Source organism: Charadrius vociferus, unplaced genomic scaffold (genome assembly GCF_000708025.1).
Source record: "Charadrius vociferus isolate BGI_N301 unplaced genomic scaffold, ASM70802v2 scaffold702, whole genome shotgun sequence".
Classification (NCBI taxonomy): Eukaryota; Metazoa; Chordata; class Aves; order Charadriiformes; family Charadriidae; genus Charadrius; species Charadrius vociferus.
The window spans coordinates 825,044-844,675 of NW_009647433.1; the positions used below are offsets into that span (position 1 = coordinate 825,044).

The window sequence follows — 19,632 nt, forward strand, 5'->3', positions numbered from 1 at the left end:
TGTTTGCGTGCCTGGCTGTGGTTTCAGTTTCTCCCCAAACACAGGAGCTGCTTATGCTGTCCCCCACTCCTTCAGAAGTCAGCGGCCGTGTGTGTTTGGCTGATCCGGTCTTGTAGTGTTATGGTTCAGGGGAACGACTTAATTTCTGGTTTTATTAAAGTCTTAGCGAACAGTATTAAAAATCCTGTGAGGTTCTTCTGTGCAGTTCAGAAATGTTTGACTGAAATTCACTCAATGCTGCTGTCTTAAATTACTTTATTCTATACCTGTTCTTCATAGGGCATGCCCAGTTTTTCCTTGTTGATGTTGAACAAAGCCCTGAGAAAGGCTCAGGAGTTGAGTTGTTCATGGTTCAGGACTCTGTTTTAGGACCTGCGAGACCAGAAGTTGTTCCCAGTTGCATGTAAGTGCATCTGAGCCACGTGGCCGGTCGGACCAGGCTCTTCCTGAGACGGTCACTTGCCTTTGCAACCCAACGTTCTTCAGTTGCAGGTTTCTGTGTTTAATGAATGCCTTTCGTTAAAGCAGGGCTTCTCTGAAACCCACAGCCTAGGAGCTGGGGGCTCTGGAAAGCTGGGGAAAGCCCAGCCAGCTCTGATTCAGCTCCACAGTAACTTGTTACCTTTCACCTAACCACAGTCTGCTGTCAAATGCATCCTAGAGACCAAATCTTCAGAAAGATCTTGACCACTCCTGTATCTCCTGCAAGTGCAGGATGTGAAGGGTAAGCGTACCCCTTGCCCGGTGCACAACTCGCCGATGACCATGGTCTCCGTTCTTCTGAATCCCAAACAGTGCTGCTGCTTGCAGAGAGGGTCGTGGCTGAAGCAGGTATGAACGTGTGCAGCAGCCTCTGGGAAAGCAGTGCCAGAAATCTGAAGTGTCCTCAGCACCCAGAGTGCCTTTGGGACTTTGGGGATGACCAGTGCCTCAGTTCTGCCTGCACAGCACTTTGGGAGCCCAAGTGCTCTTTTGGATTTTGCTCTTTGTTCTTTTGCATCTTTAGTTTGGACACGTACCTGCACAGTCTGGAGCAGAGCTTGTTCCCAAGTGAGTAAATAAATGCACATAGCTGCACTTGATTAAATAGACGTAATAAATGCCTGGCTCGGCCTCCAGGTGAAAATCCTCCAGGCTGGGCTGGAGAAGCTGCTTTACTGACCTAGCTTTTGAATGAGCTGCAGATCAGTGCCAGAAAGAGCCTGTCCTTCAGCTTGTGGTTACCTGTATTGGAGGAGGCTGTCCGTCATCATGGCTGTAATGCAACTGAAACACCTTTGTAGCCCAGCGTAGGCACCAGGCTATCTCTTCCTGCCATCTCTGCATTTCTCACCTGTTTGTATTTCCTACTAAGGGTTCTAGAAGTGGGTTTTTTTTTTAAATTCATTATTTTTTTAGGTAACTTATTTTCAGCTGATAGCTGAGTCACTAGCTGCTACGCTACAGCCAGGATCCCAGGGAGAAAAGAGACTACTTGCTGAAACTTTGAGTTACGATTTTTGGCAGCACACTTCATCGTTTGAACTTGTTCTACTGTGGCTTGTTTTGTTCCATCTGTTCAGGTGCCTTTGTTAGAGCAGAGCAGGAGCACCCGACCAAAACATTCTAGTCACAGGGAGCAGAAGTGGCCTTAACAAGGCTGGTGGGAAAAGAACGTGGTGGTGAGCAATAATTTAAATTTATTTTTAACCTACAGCCCCCCACGCCTTGCAGCAGTAGCTTGTGCCCTAGAGGTCCTTCCTCAGTCTCACAGCACGGGTACATGGTCTATCTAGAGCTGCTGCTGCAGGGAACGTTTGCTCTCAGAGCCCTGATGGAGGAGAGAAGGACTGGAGGTTTGGAACCCCTCCTGGATACCAGCCCCCTCAATCTGGGGGAGAGGGGAGCTGTTGGCATGCCCAGGGAGGGATAGGATCCATCTGGAGGAAAGGATTTGCATTAGCTGGGATAGATTGGGGCTGGTGCTGTTTGACATCTTTGTCGGCAACATGGGCAGTGGGATTGAGCTCACCCTCGGCAAGTTTGCCGACGACACCAAGATGTGTGGTGTGGTTGACACACTGGAGGACAGGGATGCCATCCAGAGAGACATGGGCAAGTTTGAGAGGTGGGCCTGTGCCAACCTCATGAAGTTCAACAAGGCCAAGTGCAGGGTCCTGCATGTGGGTCGGGGCAATGCTGAGCACAAATCCAGGCTGGGCAGAGAATGGGGTGAGAGCAGCCCTGAGGAGAAGGGCTTGGGGGTGTCGGTGGGTGAGAAGCTCCCCAGGAGCCGGCACTGTGCGCTGGCAGCCCAGAAAGCCCCCGGCACCCCGGGCTGCATCCCCAGCAGCGTGGCCAGCAGGGCGAGGGGGGACTGTGCCCCTCTGCTGCGCTCTGCTCTGGGGAGACACCCCTGCAGTGCTGCCTCCAGCTCGGGGGGTCCCAACAGCAGAAGGACACGGAGCTGTTGGAGCGGGGCCAGAGGAGGCCCCGGAGATGCTGGGAGGGCTGGAGCCCCTCTGCTGGGAGGACAGGCTGGGAGAGTTGGGGGGGTTCAGCCTGGAGAAGAGGAGGCGAAAAAGGGGAGACCTCAGAGCCCCTTCCAGTGCCTAAAGGGGCTCCAGGAGAGCTGGGGAGGGACTCTGGGTCAGGGAGGGGAGCGATGGGACGAGGGGAAACAGTTTTGAACTGAAAGAGGGGAGATTCAGATGAGATCTGAGGAAGAACTTCTCTCCTGTGCAGGTGGTGAGCCCCTGGGGCAGGTTGCCCCGAGAAGCTGTGGCTGCCCCATCCCTGGAGGTGTTCAAGGCCAGGTTGGACGGGGCTTGGAGCAACCTGGGCTGGTGGGAGGTGTCCCTGCCCAGAGCGAGGGGGTGGGACAGGATGAGCTTTAAGGCCTCTTCCAACCTAAACCAGTCTATGATTAAGCAGAGTTTGCTCCTAAAGGGCTGAGTAGCCCTCACTGTGGTGTGCTGTAGGGTTTGGGTGGGTTGTGTGAAATCTGTTGCCTGTATAGGAAGAGGGTGCAGGCAGCGGGGGTGGCAGGGAGCTGTGACAAGGGCAGAGGACACACTGATGAGGAGCAGCGAAACGCCGGCCAGACCTGGCCTTCTGCCATGTGTGAGTTGGGGTAGTTAATTTTGAATGAGGCCAAGAAATCTCTGATAGCCTGGTGCCTAACAAGCTCAGGTGAGACACGCGTGCAGCTGGAGAGCTTGAATTTCTGGTTGTTATGGCAGCAAAAGCTTAAGTTTGTTTAGAAGTACAACTTTGTTTAGAAGTACAACTCTCGAACAAAGTTGTATCACTGGTCTGCTTTTCCTATCATGTCTTTTGAACTGTGTGTTTTTGGTAGGACCTGGTCAACTTGAAAACTACATCTGAGTTGCGTAGAGGACATGCTCTTTGAGGGGCTGTAGAACCAATCCATGCTCTAAAAACAGGTCCAGAAACTCAACCTGATGCTCTTGCCTTGATATCTTTTTTTGAAACAGGTAGAAGTTACAGATGTTCCCCACCTCTTCTCCCACACAGACCTTGTCCTCAGCCTTGGGATGCAAGTCTGTGCGTACGTGTGCATATTGCAGTGTTGGCAGCAGCAGCTGCGGCAACCTGGAAGTGTTTTGTGAAGGAGAGTTTACTCAACCTGATGCGAGCAGCCTAGCAAAAGGACTTTATGTCCAGTGACGCATGTTGTACCCGACCCTGTTCTGAAATCCCCCTGCAAGTCTTCAGCGTTTGAGCCCCCCCCAGGAAAATCTCTGCCAAGCAACATTAGCAAGAGCGGAATTAATTCTTAGAGGATTTAGCTGAGCAGCTTTGGCTACGGAGTAAATCAGGAAATACTCCACTCATTAAAAATCCAGGTGCATCTTCAGGATGACTTGTGAAGGGTGGCCTGCAGACAAAACTGCGGTTTTCCATTTGGAGTTTGCTGTTGGTTGGGACACTGAGCTCCCATGGTTTTAAAGCTGTGCTTAACTCTAGTATCCTGGTGTTGTGGTAGGTGGGTATTGTGCAACTTCAGGTAGATTTCTTTACCTGCTATGGTGCTGGTAGCTGGACTTTAACACAACTTTTAGAAGGTCAGAAAATGGAAGATCCGGGGAGGTGGGTATCTATCGTGAGTTGTATTCTTCTATTTTAATGTAATTTAGTCTGAGAATAATTCTTGATGGTGAATGAGCAAGAGGAGTAAGCTCTCTGTCAAGTAACACCTATAGGAAGATACTTTTAAATAGATCAGAGGTGCTGACGTTGTTTAGCTGCAGAACGCTCTGTGAGGAAGGGCTGAGCGCTAACAGAGGGGACATAAATCATCACTGTCTCATACAGCTTACAGTCCACTGCTCTCTGTGTCTGCTGTGCTGCTCCTACAAGCAGCTTGAATGATTTTTTTGGCTTCCCAGTGCTCTCCCAAGACAGGTTGAGATCCTTTGGAGGGGTACCCACAGAAGCAGTACTGTAAAGGGAACCAAGACGATGCTGTGCAGAGACATCCTCCTGCTTTTGGGTTAAAGGGGTTTTGCACTCTCAGGATCAATATCCTGTGCTATTTATCAGTTTAACAAGTTTTGGGATTGGCTACAGTGAAATTACCCTTTTTCCAGTCGCCGATTCCTTGTCCTGTGCCTGGTACCAGCCTTACAGGTATCCTCACAGAGACAGTGAGTTGCAAAGGGAGCTCATGGAGGTCGGATGGTGGAGAAGAACCTCCAGCAGTGCTAATCCCTACCTGACCAGGAGCTGCTGAGGTCTGACATTAAGCCTTGTGCAGCTGAAGCACTGAGCCAGGCCACACTGCAAACCCTGTGTATTTGGGGCAGAATGACTGCTCTGGCTCTAAACCAGTGTGTAACTTCAGTCAGCTCGTACTTCTCCCCCTTTATTAGTGGCACTTGGAGAACAGTGTAATGGAGGATGCAGCTGAGCATCCTTTCCCTGCTCAGAGGTGGGACACCGGGTGAGTTAAAAGTGCTGAATCCCACTTCTAGGCAGGAGCCTGCAGGCAGGGAGGTGGCAATGCTCAGAAGACAAAGGAGGGAAGTGAGTTCTGGACCAAGTCTTCAAAAGCTGTTGTGTGCTTCTCTGACCTGGGCTTGGGAAATGGCTCTCTGGGGCCTTGTGGCAGCTGAAAACTCCATCTGAACACACAAAAAGAGTCCTGAGGGCTGCCTGGGGTCATGCACTACATTCAGGTCCTCGATGTTTTTGCAGCGCGACTAGAAAGGCAAGAGGAGGTTCTCCGTCTTCTCGCTGCTGAACTGCAGCTCTCCCAGCAGCCAGGAGATGCTCCAGTGATCGGTGTCAGTGGGTTGGGACCCTCTAGTAGGTGATGCGAAGCTTGTCCCACCCCTGAGCAACTGCCTGTTGCTTTAGCTCTTCTGGATGACTGTGAGGAACGTGACTTCAAAGTCCTTTGGCCTTTTATGGCCTTGCTTTAAATTGGCGTCATGGTTTTAATGTGGTGCCACTGTGCCTGGGTGTCACCACAGGCGCAGAGCTGGCTCTGTCCTGGAGAGGTTGTGCTTTCTGCTGTTATGTTTGCCGTCTGTAATTAATCCTAATCAAGCTTTGTTGTGAATTGTGGTAGACAGATTTGGACTTGTAGGTTGCAATAAAGACAGAAGCCAGAGGCTAGGAAGAGGCTGGCGTCCCCAGCGCCACCACCGGGGTCCCTGACCTTGGGAGTGTCTCACCTCTCTGTCTCGGGGAGAGCACTTGGCCGCCCGGGACGTGCCGCGGAGCGTGTGTTGTTCCACTCCACAATCCTCCTGTGACCGGTGGCGTGGAAGGGAGCAGGAACACTGTGTTCAGATAAGACTGCACCTTTCCCATCTAGCAGATGTTCGCCTGAACATCCCACTGGATTGCATAATTACAGAGTTGAACGTGGAGCTGAACGGCTGCAGCCTCTTCCGCTACTGGGTGTCAGCTATTGTGTGCTCTCTTGATGAGATCTTTGTTTTGCTTTTTTTGCCGGCTGTGTCACACGGTTCGGTCTAGGCGCTCTGAAATTGTCCTTTTTTTCTTTTTTCTTTTTCTTTTTTCTTTTTTTTTTTCTTCTACACGCAGCTGATCCAAGACAAGAAAACAAATCAGTTCTTTTTAAATTTCATTTCCCTGGTCTTGTCCTGCTCATTCCCCACTGTAATTGGGCTTCCGTGCTGTAAGCGCTTTTCTGGTGAGTCGTCAAGGAAACGTTTTAGCATGGTATGTCCTGGCTCCGCAGCGTGGCTCCCGGGGAGGGCTGCGCCCAGGATGCGATCCTGCACCTGCAGCCGAGGGAGGGATGCGTTACCTTCTGCCCTGCCTCCTCAGCTGGCATAAACAGATTTATTTCTGATGCAGAAAGAGTTTCTGCGTAAAACCAAAAAATAAAATGGGCTGGTAAGTGCCTTTACTGCAGAATCGCCCTGTGTGGCAGTCCCTTGCCGTGGTGATGCTCCGTAAGCTGGATGCTGTGCTTGGCGCAGCCCGAGCTGGGCTGTGTAATGCAGGGCTTAAACAGCTTCATCCCTGGGGCAGCAGCAAGAGCGCTCCCGGGGTTTGGAGTTCCAAACCCTCAAGCAGAGACCTGGAGGGGGTGACTGGGGCAGGACTGGGTGTGGGGCTGCAGTCTGGGGGCCTTCCTGCCCGCCGCCCGGCACCCGTTCATTGAAGAGCTGGTGGATGGAAACCACCCAGGCTGGAAAGGAGGGAGCGAGCTGTGTCACTGCTATCATACCACAGCAGTGCCCGGAGGCCCCGTCCTACCTAGCCGGTACATCGAGCTCTTTCCCTTAATTTGTACAAGCCATGCCGTTCCTTTCCCTAATGAGTTTATGTTCAAATAAACAAGACAAAGGGCATGGGAAAAGAGTGCAGCGTGTCGGGTTGGTGCAGCAGATCATGGTTTGCAAATGTCATCTTCCCTCCATGAAGTGGAGGTGGTTCCTGTGTGCTTGAAACGGTACAACGAGGCACGGAGCTGGTGTGGGCGGCAAGCGGGAGCCGAGGAGAGCAGGGCGGCCAAGGTGGGATTAAATGGGATTACTTCTCTCTGGCTGCTCCTGGTAGTCCCGTTTGAATACTGCCCAGTGCTGCCAGCGTTTCTAGCATTTCTGTCTGCACATAACTGCTGGACTTTGGATGGTGACTAAACTCTCCTGAGGTCGGTGGAGAGGATGGTGCAGGTGCCTGGGCACAGGGACTGTCCTCATGCTTACCCGCAGGGATGGAGCGAGCCTTGCCTGAGCACCGGGCTGGACTAACTCGTGGGGAGAGAGAGAGTTCATAGAATCACAGACTGGTTTGGGTTGGAAGGGACCTGGAAGATCACCCAGTGCCACCCCCTGCCCTGGGCAGGGACACCTCCCCCCAGCCCAGGTTGCTCCAAGCCCCATCCAACCTGGCCTTGAACACCTCCAGGGATGGGGCAGCCACAGCTTCTCGGGGCAACCTGCACCAGGGGCTCACCACCCTCACAGCAAAGAAGTTCTTCCCAATATCTTATCTAAATCTCCCCTCTTTCAGTTTCGTCTCTTTGTGTTCAACCAGTGTGAGTTTTGTGTAGATGATTCCAAAAAATCATTCATTCAGTCAGCAAGTGCTCCAGGGAAAAATGGATTCATTTTGGTGTCAAAGCTATATGTAGCTTCTATATAACAAGCACAATTTATCTCAACTTGCTTTATTTCCTTATTATTTCTACAAGCCCTCCAATGACAGAAGCACCTATTTGTGCCCAGGGTGCAGAGCAGTCGGCAACAGTTCTTTCTGTGAGAGATGCTGCAATTAAGGTGAAAAAAACCTAAAACTTTTTATTTAGTATTGTGGCTTACTTGATTTTCCTCATCCTAATGAAACTGTGTTGTTTTATGGGAAGAAAATGCTTTTAATGATCAGAAATAGGTCATTCCGGATGCCTGAGAAGGGCAGGTTGTAAATAGCTGCCTTCTCCAGGCGGTGAATGAGAGTCCGGCTTCTGCTCCCGGCTGTGCTGTTTCCTCTCTCGTGCCTGCCCTGGGCTGCTGGTGCGCTGGAGCCACACAGTTCGACTGCAAGAAAAAATTCAGAGGTTTCTCTCTGCCTTTCCCTTTTGATACGGCCGGACGCTCGCGCTGGCTCCTGGGGCAGCCCCGGCTGCCAGCGTGGGGTCGGATGCTGCTTCTCAGCTGAGACGTGTTTTCTGGCATCTTCTCTGAATTGTCTCCCCTCCCAGCCACAATTTTAATTTCTTTTTATCAGCAGTCCCTTACGGGAAGTAACAGCTGTCTCTTTTGATGGATGTGTTTCATTTCCAGCCTTTCTCTCTGTATTTCGACTCCAGCACATCTGCTACATGAGCACAGCCTTTAACTTTCACAGCTCGTGCCTTAGCGCTCCGTTTCTTAATGCTTTTGCACATAATGCATTGCCCAGACGGGGCTGCGTTTAGAGGGGTCTGATGGAACAATAAATCCTAGTGGCCTGGTTGCAGTCTTCGCCTCCTCTCATTGTCTAAATGGGTTGCTCAGGTGTGTCACATTGTCTTGTTCTCAATCGAATAATTGTAAAATTAGATCCCGACTTCCTTCGAGGGGGGGGGGGTAATGTATGACTTGTCAGAATATCACAGCTTTCTAGCTGATTATGCTGGGTTAGTATTAAATGTCAGTTTTGCAAAGGCTGCTGTCAGCTCGGTAGTTTAAAAACAAAGAAAAAATATATTCTTTTTTTTTTTTAAAAAAAAAAGGGACAACAAATACAAACTGCTGGTCCAGCACTTCTGGAGAACTGTGCTTTGATTGAGAGAACTGCCCCGACTGAGTGGCAAACTGCAAATCTGTCATGTGTTGCATTTTTGGAGGGGTCATGTCAGTACAGCCTCTGCCTGAAGAGCTTACGTGGTGTTTATGTTCTACCGTATTTTTAGTTGCAGTCACATTGTATAGCTCCTGGTAAACTCTTTAATAAAGCGGAGCTGTTATTAAAGATGCAGCACTATCTCTGGCTGGATAAAGGAGTCCAGATAAATCTACCAGTTATTAAAACTTACTTTGACTTCTCTAAAGCATCATCAAGCATCTTATAAATATATATACGTGTTTGTGTACATTTGTCTTACAGAGGAGACTTCTTTATTAGGTCTTAAATGAGGCCTCTGCTGGTTGATTATAAACTTTCTTTAAAAATTCCGTTTCAGTGGATAGAAGCCTCTCATGGCTCTTTCTAGATTTATAACGAAGGGTTTTTCTGGTCAACTTGCCTTAGCTGGTTTTCAGAGATCCAAGTGACGTTTTGTTTTCCTCGCCTTGATTAGATTTTAAAATTTATTCTTTGCACGTAAATGAAACCCATGTTTCCAACTTAAACTCATTCTAAGTTGTGGAAAGCAAGGACAGTATTTTCTGTTTTTCATGAAGTTTGCTTTTAGACCCAAAGATTTGATGATTTTTATAATCTATTTTTTTAACTTCTTAACTTCTGACATCACTTGCATTTCGCCGATGATGGCATCTAGAGAGGCTGTGAGCTGGAGAAGCCGAGGGAGCTGCTCTGATCCCAACCCTGCACCCTTTTGTGAGTTCGGATGCACCTATGAGGCTGACGAACCTGGTAACGATGAGGGTTTCCCTCGCGAGCGGGAGCCCTCCTGCCTGGGTTGTGCGTTGCTTACTGGGAATCAAGCATGTGTAAGGGGGTGGGGGCTTAAAAAGGTCTGAACAGCAATTTGTTGACGCAATATATTGCATAAGAGGAGAAGCAGGTTCTCCCCCCGTGTGTAGGTGTATGCTCCTCTGGTGCGGTAGAGCTAAAACTCAAAAGTCCTATTCTGTGTCAGATGGTAAATAGGCAGAGGGTTTCCAGGAGTAAATTCATCCCTGTCCTGCCGGGTGTCAGTGTCGTGGTGGGGATGGATGAGGCGGTTGTGGCTGTGAATAGAGAGGCATAGGAAAAAAGTAGATATTAAATCAGGGATGAGAATTGCTGGACGCTACAACCGAAGTGTTCGTTTCTGAGGCTGCCGAGGAGCTTGGGCGTTGGGGTAGGGTCAACTCAAAGCTGTGCACAGATGAGCAGAGGAACTGAAGGCAGCAGGTCAAGCGTGTGTGAAAGGCACTGCAAAACCTGGGCATGAGCTGGAGGCATGGTGGAAAGCTGGGGTTCCATCCTGGGGTTCCCCTTCCAGAGCCACCCGTCACGTTTCTGAATACACCCTCACTAAGCTGCACCAAATCCGATAAGAATCATTTCAATTAGCTTGTTAAATGCTGAAACTTCCTGCAGCAGAGCTCCTGTTCCCCGCAAACCCAAGTGCTGTCTCCCGTGGCTGTATAACCCCTGAAGCTGGAGTTAAATCAGTTTTTGCTAGGCCATCTGTCAGCTTGTTTGAGATGAGCACAGCCGAGTGCCATGCACCGAGAAGCCAGCGGAAGATTATTTTTTTTTCATTTTCTGCCTAGACAAGTTGATTTTATAAAGCCATTTTTGTGTTGGTTTTGGAGGGGCGAGGGGAGGGGGGTGAGGGAAGGTTTTGCTGGTGGTGCTCTTGTCCACCTGAAGCATCCTTTCTCCTTGACATCCACAGTTCCTCACCTCTGGTACCCTTCCTTCGTGTGGGTGGTTGGTGTTGATTCCACATTTGGTACGTGTACAGCAGCAGACACTTAAAAGCAGGGAATGAAAGCGGCTTGTGGTAATTATCACAAAATTAAAGATAATCTCCTGCTCTGGAATTGTGACAAAGTGCAGGAGAGAGATTAGTGCAGTAGGAGAGCAGGTTCGGCCGTGGTGGGGAGAGCGTAGTCTGCCTGACCTGGGGCCCTCTTGGCCATGTTGTGTTCCTGGTGATTTCCAGCGTTCCCAGCAATTTCCAGTGTTCACCCTGCAGCAGCATTTGCCCATTTGGGTTCCTTTGCGGTCTTGAGTTGCTGCTCCAGCTTGGTGCCCTGAAAGTTCGTTAGCCAAATGCTCGCTCAGTGCCATGCCTGCTGCTCCCCCGGCCATTGCAGGGCTTTTTGTTGAGCGATCATAAAAGGGTGTTGTCTTAGGCCAAAGGACTAATTTTTCAGCACAAGAACTGATGCAGAGTTGGAGGTAGTGGTGGTCCTCTGGGCTGTGTGCTGGTGCAGTTCTAAAGGGTGATGGGGTTTCATGTCCGTGGAGGGGACGTCCCCTTGGCCGAGGGATGTGCAGCCCAGGTGGGTGATGGAGGGGAGCTGCTCCGCACCGGTGAGGGGTTCCCGCTCCACTTGTTTCCCCTCCTGCTGTCTGAGATGGGATTGTGCGATGCAGCTGGCATGGAGGGAGCAGGATTTCAGACCTTTGCTGCAGTCCTGGATTCTCTTCCTGACGTGAGACTTTGGCACTAGAGAGCACGATTTAAAATGGGACAAGAATTGAATCTTGCCGTGCCGCTCTGGCTTTGCAATCGCGGGCCAAGGTGTCGGGCTGGGGGGCTGCGTTGCAGTCAGTTCAAAATGCCATACTGGCAAGACCTGTTTTGCACCTAGTTTGCTGAGACTGGACGGTGAGGTGGCCTCAGGACTTCTCATTGAGAGCGATTTCGTCTCCCCTGTGATCACCCAAGGGTTTTTATTGGGTTTGTTGTTATTTTTTGCTTCCCAGTGTCTGAAATATTTCCTGAAATGTAACTGAATCACACGCTCTCCTAGCGCTGTTGTCATTTGCAGAGCATCACGCTCCTGTTATGCCTGACTCCTTGCTCACGCTCCTTTTGAAACAAGCCCTGAAGCATTGCTGCTTGTATTTGAGGAGGATGAGCAGTTACCCAAGTTAAACCATCATAGTTCTTCCTTGGCCAAACAGGGGAGATGCTGAAGCAGTGGCATGTTGGGCTGCATCCTCTGGGCTTTACACCTGTTACGGTTTGAGAAAGCCACGATTTATTGTCGTTTAGACAGTTATTCTCTCACCTGGTGAGCCCTCCCCACCTGGGAAGGGGAATCGGGGAAAAACAAGAAAACACAAGGGTTGAAATACACAGATTTAATAGGATAAGACTAAATAATTAACATTAATAACACTAAAGAACCAGTATTGATCCCGACGCCAACAGAAAATACACAAGGAGCATACTCAGCCCATTCTATCCGTAGAAGCTGTGCACTCGCAGACGGGGACAGCAAATGTTGGACACTGCGAGTGCTGCGGCTTCGGGAGGAAGGGAAGGGCTCAGGGCTGCAGCACTGGGGTGAGGAGTTTTCAGCATCACAGTCATCACGGGAGAGAGAGAAACTCCTCAGCAAACTTTCTAATTGGTATTGAATGTGCCATTCCTGGTATGAAATAACCCTGTTGGCAGCTTGGGTCAAGTGCCCGGGTCTCGCTCCTCCTTATCCCGGCACCCAGCGAGCTCGAAACCACTGAGACCTTGAAACCCACACACCACAGCTGGCTAAAAGTAAATATTTTCCCAAACTCAGCCAGTAGAGTCTTCTGAAAGTGCAGTTTTCCCAAGCATTAGAAGAGAAATTAGTCCTGTGTCGCTCAAACCAGGACAGCCCCCTCTCCAGCCGGGAGGGTTGGCCGTCTCCCACTCCCCCTGGGGACCAACCCCAGCTTGAGGAGAGCAGATATCCCTCTCGAGTCGGTTTGTGCAATCCACCCATTGCCCTCAAACGGGGAAAAGTTGAGGGCTTGGAAGAGGGCCTTTCTCCTTCACAGCCAAAACTCTCAAGCTCCACTCAATGGTCTCTTGTGAAATTAAGCCCTTTCTAAAGGATTGTGGATCTCTTAACGGTCTGTGCTTGTAGGAACACTTCAGACAGGAGCAGGTAGCAGCAAACTTGTACCTTAAGTCTATCCCTTGGGTTTGTGTTCTTTGCAAGCGGGCTTCTCTCCTAATACCTGGGCTCTGCATGCCAAGGTGGTTGGGGGGCACTGGGGATGTTGTGCTGCCGGGATGGGGTGGGCAGCTCTTCTTCTTAAGCAGCTCTTGGTCCTTGCTCACGGTGGCTCTCCAGAGTCAGCTGGGCTGGAGCTTGTGGTCCCACACATGAGGCTCTCGACAGATCAGCCAACACCTCACGGGGCCGGCAGCAGAGGAGCCTGTTCTCACTGTTGCCTAAGAATAAGGAGCTTCTTGCAAGCTCAGGCTCGTGCTGGGAAACAGAAGGATGGGTTTGGGCCCGTGTTTCTAACTCTGATTATCTATCTAAAAGCTTTAGGCGAAATCCTAATTTCTCACCATTCACTGTAATGCAGTAATGGTGGCTTCTCCCAAAGGCAGCAGTAGAGATAAATGATGCATTCATTTTTGCGATATATTTGGACATTGGATTCTATAAATAGATTCAATTATCAATATAGTTTGTCAAGTGCCTTCTGAGTGGCTGGAAAGCAGCTTTGGAAGTGTCTCTCTGGGCTTCTGTCTGGAACGGACTTTTCAGTGTAGTGTGGACCTATTACTTACGGTGCAGCAGGGATTTACAAGAACTCTCTCTACTGAAGCCTCTAGGAAACATTCTTGCTAGGAAAAATTGCGCATCTTTGTGCTTCTGAATATGAAATTGTTTGGGTGACCCCTGCAACTTCAGACTCCTGCACTAGTGAACCAGCTGCTTTTAAAGGCTTTCCAGCTTGCTTGAAAGAGCGAAGCTTTAGGCTATTTTCTCCGTGGTTTGAGGTTTTTTTTTGTTCTGATGTCCCTACTTTTACTGATGCTCTTCCCTTCTCCTTCTCAGGTCTGGCACCGAAGAAGGCAGCCATCACCGAGGTGAGATGTGTAAAGCTGGCCTTGAAAACCCCGTGTTGAGAAATGAGAACACAGAGCTCTAGAAAACACTGCTGCCTGACTTTTTTGAGCAAAGCTGGATTTCAGAATATATTTGAAATTGCTGAAAATTTGATACCTGTTATTTGGAAGAAAGGAAATTAGTGGCAGGTCTCTGGAGACGCTGTGTTGGCATCACCACAGTCACAGAGGGGATGTGAAGGGATTATGCCCACCACGTGGCCAATTTTAGCTGCATGATCCATGATGTCTGTAAGTAAGTGGCTGAGGGCACCTCTTCCACACCAGAACCTGCAGGTGGTAAATGGCGAATCTGTGCATTGGGCATTTCCAGGGCTCTGTGGGTCTCACCCACTCCTGGGAGCGAGTCGAGGAGGCTGTAATTTTTGAAGCCGTAAAACAGGGGAACATCTCCAGGGACTGATATTCTCTCACACATAATCCAGGTCGCAGGTTGCTGAATCACTGTTACCTTCTGGAGCAAAACTCTTCACAGTTGGCAGCAGGGAATCTAGTAGGAGGACCTGTGCCTGAAAGCTGTTCCCTGAAGCCCACACTCTTGGTTTAGGGCACCATGTTCAAATGATTTTTGTTTGATCTAATTTTCTGCCATACCGTTTTACATTACTCACCTGGGATGATGAGCGTTTGTATACACAAATAGCAAAATCTTCCCAGAAAACTGCCAGGAATGTGACACTTGATTCCTTCTTGCCTCCCCAGAAATATGCATAGTAGGAAGCTCAACTTCTGTGGAAGTTGATTGCTTCATTCAACGCACAAATAATCCCCTGGAAGCACAGTCACAGGTGGACAAGGGACTGTGGAAGAGACGTTTGTTCCTGCATTTCATATGATGGCAATCTCTTAACCAATACCTGGGTCTGTTAATTGCTTTGAGAGGATGATGATGAGCCACGTGGCGAGGCAGGACGATACAGCTTGAGCTTGCCTGTAATAGGGTGCAGCTTGTTGGTTAGAAGCTGCAAGGAAAGGATAAGCTGTACTGCTAATCACGACTGCTCGGAGAAGGAGTACTCGGAAGCAAACGTGGCTGTGCTAAATGTTTAAAACTGAGTGGGAAATAAGGTTCTTGGGGTTTTTTTTTGAAGGAGAAATCAGACTGCCCCTTAGTACCAGAAGTATAAGCGGTTTGACCAGAAATAGCTGCAAGCTCTTGATTAAAAGCTAAAACACAAAGAACTTCTGTAGTCTGCACAAAATTATGCATTGTCTTCTGTAGACATCAGTTCTGAGAGATGGGTCTGTGTGGCACTTGAGAGAGAGAGTGATATCATACTGTCACTTAGGAAATGACCTTGGATCTCTCTGCATGCTGCTTGAAGGAACATCCAAAGCCTGCCCGTTCTTTAATGTAACGGACTCCCAGATGTGGCTCACTGGCAGTTTTGGCCATTCTCTGGGCCCCACTGTCCGCTAGGGCGGTGCGAGGGCCGGGGAGTGGGTGAGATGTTGCCCTGTGGCAGAGTACAGAGGCCCCACACTTGGGGCTGCAAAAGCACCTTACTGAGCGTCACAAAACATGATTGTGTTGGCTTGTTAAAGGGTACAGCCACAATCTGCTCCCTCCTGGATCAGCAAAATAAGGCCCAGGCAGACTCAGAGGTAGAAGAGGAGGAGAATGCGGTGGGAGTAGGTTTGTTCGCACTCTGAAGCGCTGGTGGTCCTACAGTGTTTCTGTAAGCTCTTTGCAAAACTTCAGGAAGAGCTGGTGTTACAGTTCACCCTGTGTGGGCTCGTCCTTTGAATTGTAAACAAATGAGATCTCGCTTAGGTGGATTATCTCCACGTGAATGCAGGAGTGGGGTTGGGTTCTCCCTGTTATCTGTCTCTTTATTTCTCCAGTGAAGCGTGAGCTATTGGTATGACACCTGAGGGCATGGGATTTTTAAGAATAAACTTCTCTTGCTGTTTGATTTAATTCATCACTATTTTAAATCAATGAGAAACTGCAGTCCAGCGGCTGCTGTGGAATCTTGGCAGCTGAGAAGCAAGCGGATCTCTCCTGAGCTCGGCATCTTTGCTGTGGGCTCTGCCCAGTTAGCACTGAGGGTGTCAGTCGTTGGGTGTTCTAACTCTTCTTGTCTTGAGGGATGGATGTATAATTCAAACAGCCTTGTTTTAAAGCTTGCTGGTGCCAATTACGCCTGCTTGCACTCTGTGGGTTTTTCTCCAGTGGTAGAGAGCGATCCCCGTGCCAGTGTGGTTGTGCCTGTGCTGCTCTGCTTGTTCTGGTCGGCCAGGTCAGCTTCTGTTCTGGGCTTTAGCTGTGCTCTTTCTTTGCAGGGACCGTCGCTACCAGGACAGCCTGGCCAAGGGAAGAAGATAGGTCATCGAGGCGTTGATGCTTCTGGTGAAACCACCTACAAAAAGGTTTGGTTTTGTGGACTGGGGACTGGCAGCTCTGTGTAGGCAGAGAGACATTGGGGCTCGAGGTTAGCAATAGCACAGCTGAGCTTTCCTGGTTCAGTTTGTTAACAGCTACCAAGTTGATTTAGATTTTATGCAGCATCCTTGTCCTGCATAGTCTTGGAAACGACAAACCTTCTGGAAGCTTTAATCCATCTCTTCAGCAGGTGGTTGAACTTGTTTAGCAGTATGTATTGCCCGAGAGGACCCCATAGAAGTCATAGACACGACTGTATTGTATTATATATATAGGGGATGTTACCACGATAATCTGCTGTGAAATGCTCGCTGACTGCTCTCTTCTTTCTGCCAGACCACCTCATCCACTCTGAAGGGGGCCATCCAGCTGGGGATTGGATATACTGTCGGCAATCTGAGCTCCAAGCCAGAGAGAGATGTCCTGATGCAGGACTTCTACGTGGTGGAAAGCATTTTTTTCCCAAGGTAAAGACAGGGGAAACAAAATGCACAGATGAGTTATTTCTTTTCCTCTCACTGATTTTTTTTCAAAAGAGCTTCCATCTGTCTTTAGATCACAGAGTTGGATGCTCTGAATGTTTTAAGTATGCTTCCATTACGTACAAACATAACAGTGGGAAGTGTTAGATTCTGCAGTACACTGAGTTGCAAGGAAATGTAAGATGCAGTACGATACGCTTGGGTTTGTTAGCTTTCCTGTGTGCTTCTCTTTCTACCTGTCCATCTAGAATTTCTTCCACAAAATTATGCCATGATTGAGATGGAAGAAACTTGGCTCTTTAACTCTGTGAATAAACAAAGCTCATAAAAGCTATATTCTCTGTGTAAATATATTCTGCTTGGCAAGTGGTTGTTCCTTGCACTCTTTGGAAATAGTTTTTTTGGCAGATAATTTAAAATCTATTTTCCTTTGTCCTGCCGCAGAAGAAAGATATTTTTTATTGTTGTTCTTAAGATGGCATTTTGCAAGGCTCAATTCATCTTAAATATACAGTAGCCTTGATGTGACTGTACACACCGGGTGAATGGTAATGCAGAGGCTCTGCTCATGGAATGTCTGTTCTGTGCAGCGAAGGCAGTAACCTCACCCCGGCCCACCATTACGCTGACTTCAGGTTCAAGACCTATGCACCAGTGGCTTTTCGGTACTTCCGAGAACTCTTTGGGATTCGTCCAGATGATTATTTGGTATGGATGTATTTTTGGATTGCTTTGTCTTTCCTCCTTTATTTGAGATGGTCTAGAGTAACACAAGAGATTTGCCCCTAAGAGATTTGCCCCTAAATCAAGGCTGTCAGCAATTCTTGCCTAAAAGGGACAGAAAAGAGTTGAGGAATGGTTCTGATCCCAGTAAGGAGTGGAAACAGGCTGTGGATTTAGGAACTCTGTTCAGTTTAGGAGGAGATCCAGTGACAGTCCCAGCAAGACCAGCACCACTCAGCCCAAGTCTGTTTGCTAAGAGGTAGCTGCTAGCTTACACTGGAGAGGAAACGATCTGCCTACAGCGTGTGCTGTGTAAGCTATGCCATGGGGTTCCCTCCCTGTTGCTTGTGGTGACAATAACTGACTGTGTTTACAAGCAAAAGGAGTTGTGTTCTGCTGGGTGCAACCCTGTAATGTCCCCTGGGGCTCTGAGGACAAAGATGGGAATTTTTCCTTGTGTACTCACTCGAGAGCTATGTGAGTGTAGTTATTTTAATCGTCTTACAAAGACAGAATGAAATACAGCTTGTTCTTGTGCTCAGAAAGCTCCTCAGAGCTGGAAAGGCTGTTTTTAAAATACCTTGGAGTACATTGGGGTTGAATTTGATCCCTTGCATGTATGTGACGTCCTGCTCTTTAGAAAAGGGTGTTTGTTGAACTGGGGAAGAGAACACATCCAAATGAGCGCAGGCCCTCCCCCCTTTTTAATAGCCCTTTTTTTCTGAGTTCAGCTGTAGATGGGGGTAATCATAGCTGAACACCTACAAGTAGAAACAAATCTGTGCCATTGCACGGCTTGACAGTAACCGCGGTCCCCATCTGTGCCAGCCGGGATAATGCTGGCTGATTTGATGAGTGGTTCAAAACTTGGGTGAGGCAAAGAGCCTGCCTCCGTTGCAAAGGTCACAGCGCTGATTTGTTTCTTCTGCTTCCCCTGATTCTCTCTTGCCTGCCACAGCAGCAAATGCCTTTAATTATGCATGAGATAATTAACTTGATAAAGTCTTGGATCATTAATCTGTGCAGGGCTGAAAGCTGTTTTCAGTACGTAATGATGAGCGTTTAATTTATTGCCCTGATTATGTCCCTTGCATAGCCTACCTCCCTCTCCCCATCTTACCTCTTGCTGTGGCAGCGTTCATGCGATGCTGCCCTGATCCCACTCAACCTACGCAGTTACCTTGGGGTTAGTACCTAGCTGCAAAGTGCATGTGCATGCTTCTGCTTTCTTCTTTTTTTTTTTTTTTTCCCTGCTGCTAGGCATGTCCTCATTTGAGGACCTGCTGTTTGCGTACTGATGTCCAGAAATCTCCTCCCGGTTCAGTTGTCAATGCAGTACCCCTTGCTGTGCTTACACGGCACTGATCCCTCTTCTTGGTTGGACACCTGGTCTAATACTTTTCACGTGTTTCTAGCAGGATTGAGGGGATGAGATGTGGCTGTAAAAATCCTCAGTCACAGGGGAGCACAAGGCCAGAGGAGGCTGCTGAGAACAGCCAGTGCACCGTGTTCCCTCCAGCACGGTGATAGTGGTACCCTGAGCAGACTGTCATGTCTCTTAAAATCCTGTCTTTCTGTCTGCGCTTGCGGTAATGTGCTGAAAGAAGCCGAAATGTGATACACGCACAATGGGAAAAGATAAGATGTCATTATGGAGCCTGGATGTTACTGAAAGCAGATTATTAGCTTGATTCTGAACAGTTGGGATGCTCTGAACTGTAATCTCGGTCTCTAATTGCAAATTGTCCATCAGCTTTGCTGCTTAGACCTAACCTATAATGAAAATAGTTCTCACTGAAGCTTTGCTACCCCTTAATCTCACAGGGAGACAGCATGCTGGGGAAAGCCCTCAAGGGCGTAGAACTCAATGTGCAATGAGTGGGGGCTAAAAATAATTTTTTTTTTTTTCTTTTCCTCCCTAGTATTCGTTATGTAACGAGCCTCTGATAGAGCTATCGAACCCTGGTGCCAGCGGCTCCCTCTTCTATGTCACCAGCGACGATGAATTCATCATAAAAACTGTGATGCACAAGGAAGCTGAATTCCTACAGAAGCTCCTTCCTGGCTACTACATGGTGTGTATCACCCAGCACCTTGGACCCACCTTGGGTTTGTCGTGGCAGCTTTTCTGTCTGAAGCATTGCACAGGGCATGTCCTGTGATGTTTGTGATTTGCCCTCCCTCTGCCAGGGACAAGATTAACACTGTGTTACAAAGCCAGTCCCAGAAGCACAAATCCTGCCAGTTACTTGCAAACTCTGTGGGTAAACTCGAGGCAGATAATTGTGCCGTAGCTTGTAGGCATGTTCTAGACCGCA

The 19,632-nt window shown here is 48.8% G+C and overlaps 1 protein-coding gene across 1 annotated transcript in view; it reads left to right on the forward strand.

Annotated features, from left to right (window-relative positions):
• The first annotated feature begins 1,988 nt into the window (after nt 1-1,988).
• PIP5K1C (phosphatidylinositol-4-phosphate 5-kinase, type I, gamma) overlaps nt 1,989-19,632 on the forward strand; it is a 28,268-nt gene continuing 10,624 nt past the window's right edge. Inside the window, exons 1-6 of the mRNA XM_009880624.1 lie at nt 1,989-2,046; nt 13,653-13,684; nt 16,010-16,096; nt 16,446-16,576; nt 17,182-17,299; nt 19,237-19,389. Coding sequence (XP_009878926.1) covers nt 1,989-2,046; nt 13,653-13,684; nt 16,010-16,096; nt 16,446-16,576; nt 17,182-17,299; nt 19,237-19,389 — 579 coding nt within the window. The remainder of the gene's footprint in view (nt 2,047-13,652; nt 13,685-16,009; nt 16,097-16,445; nt 16,577-17,181; nt 17,300-19,236; nt 19,390-19,632) is intronic.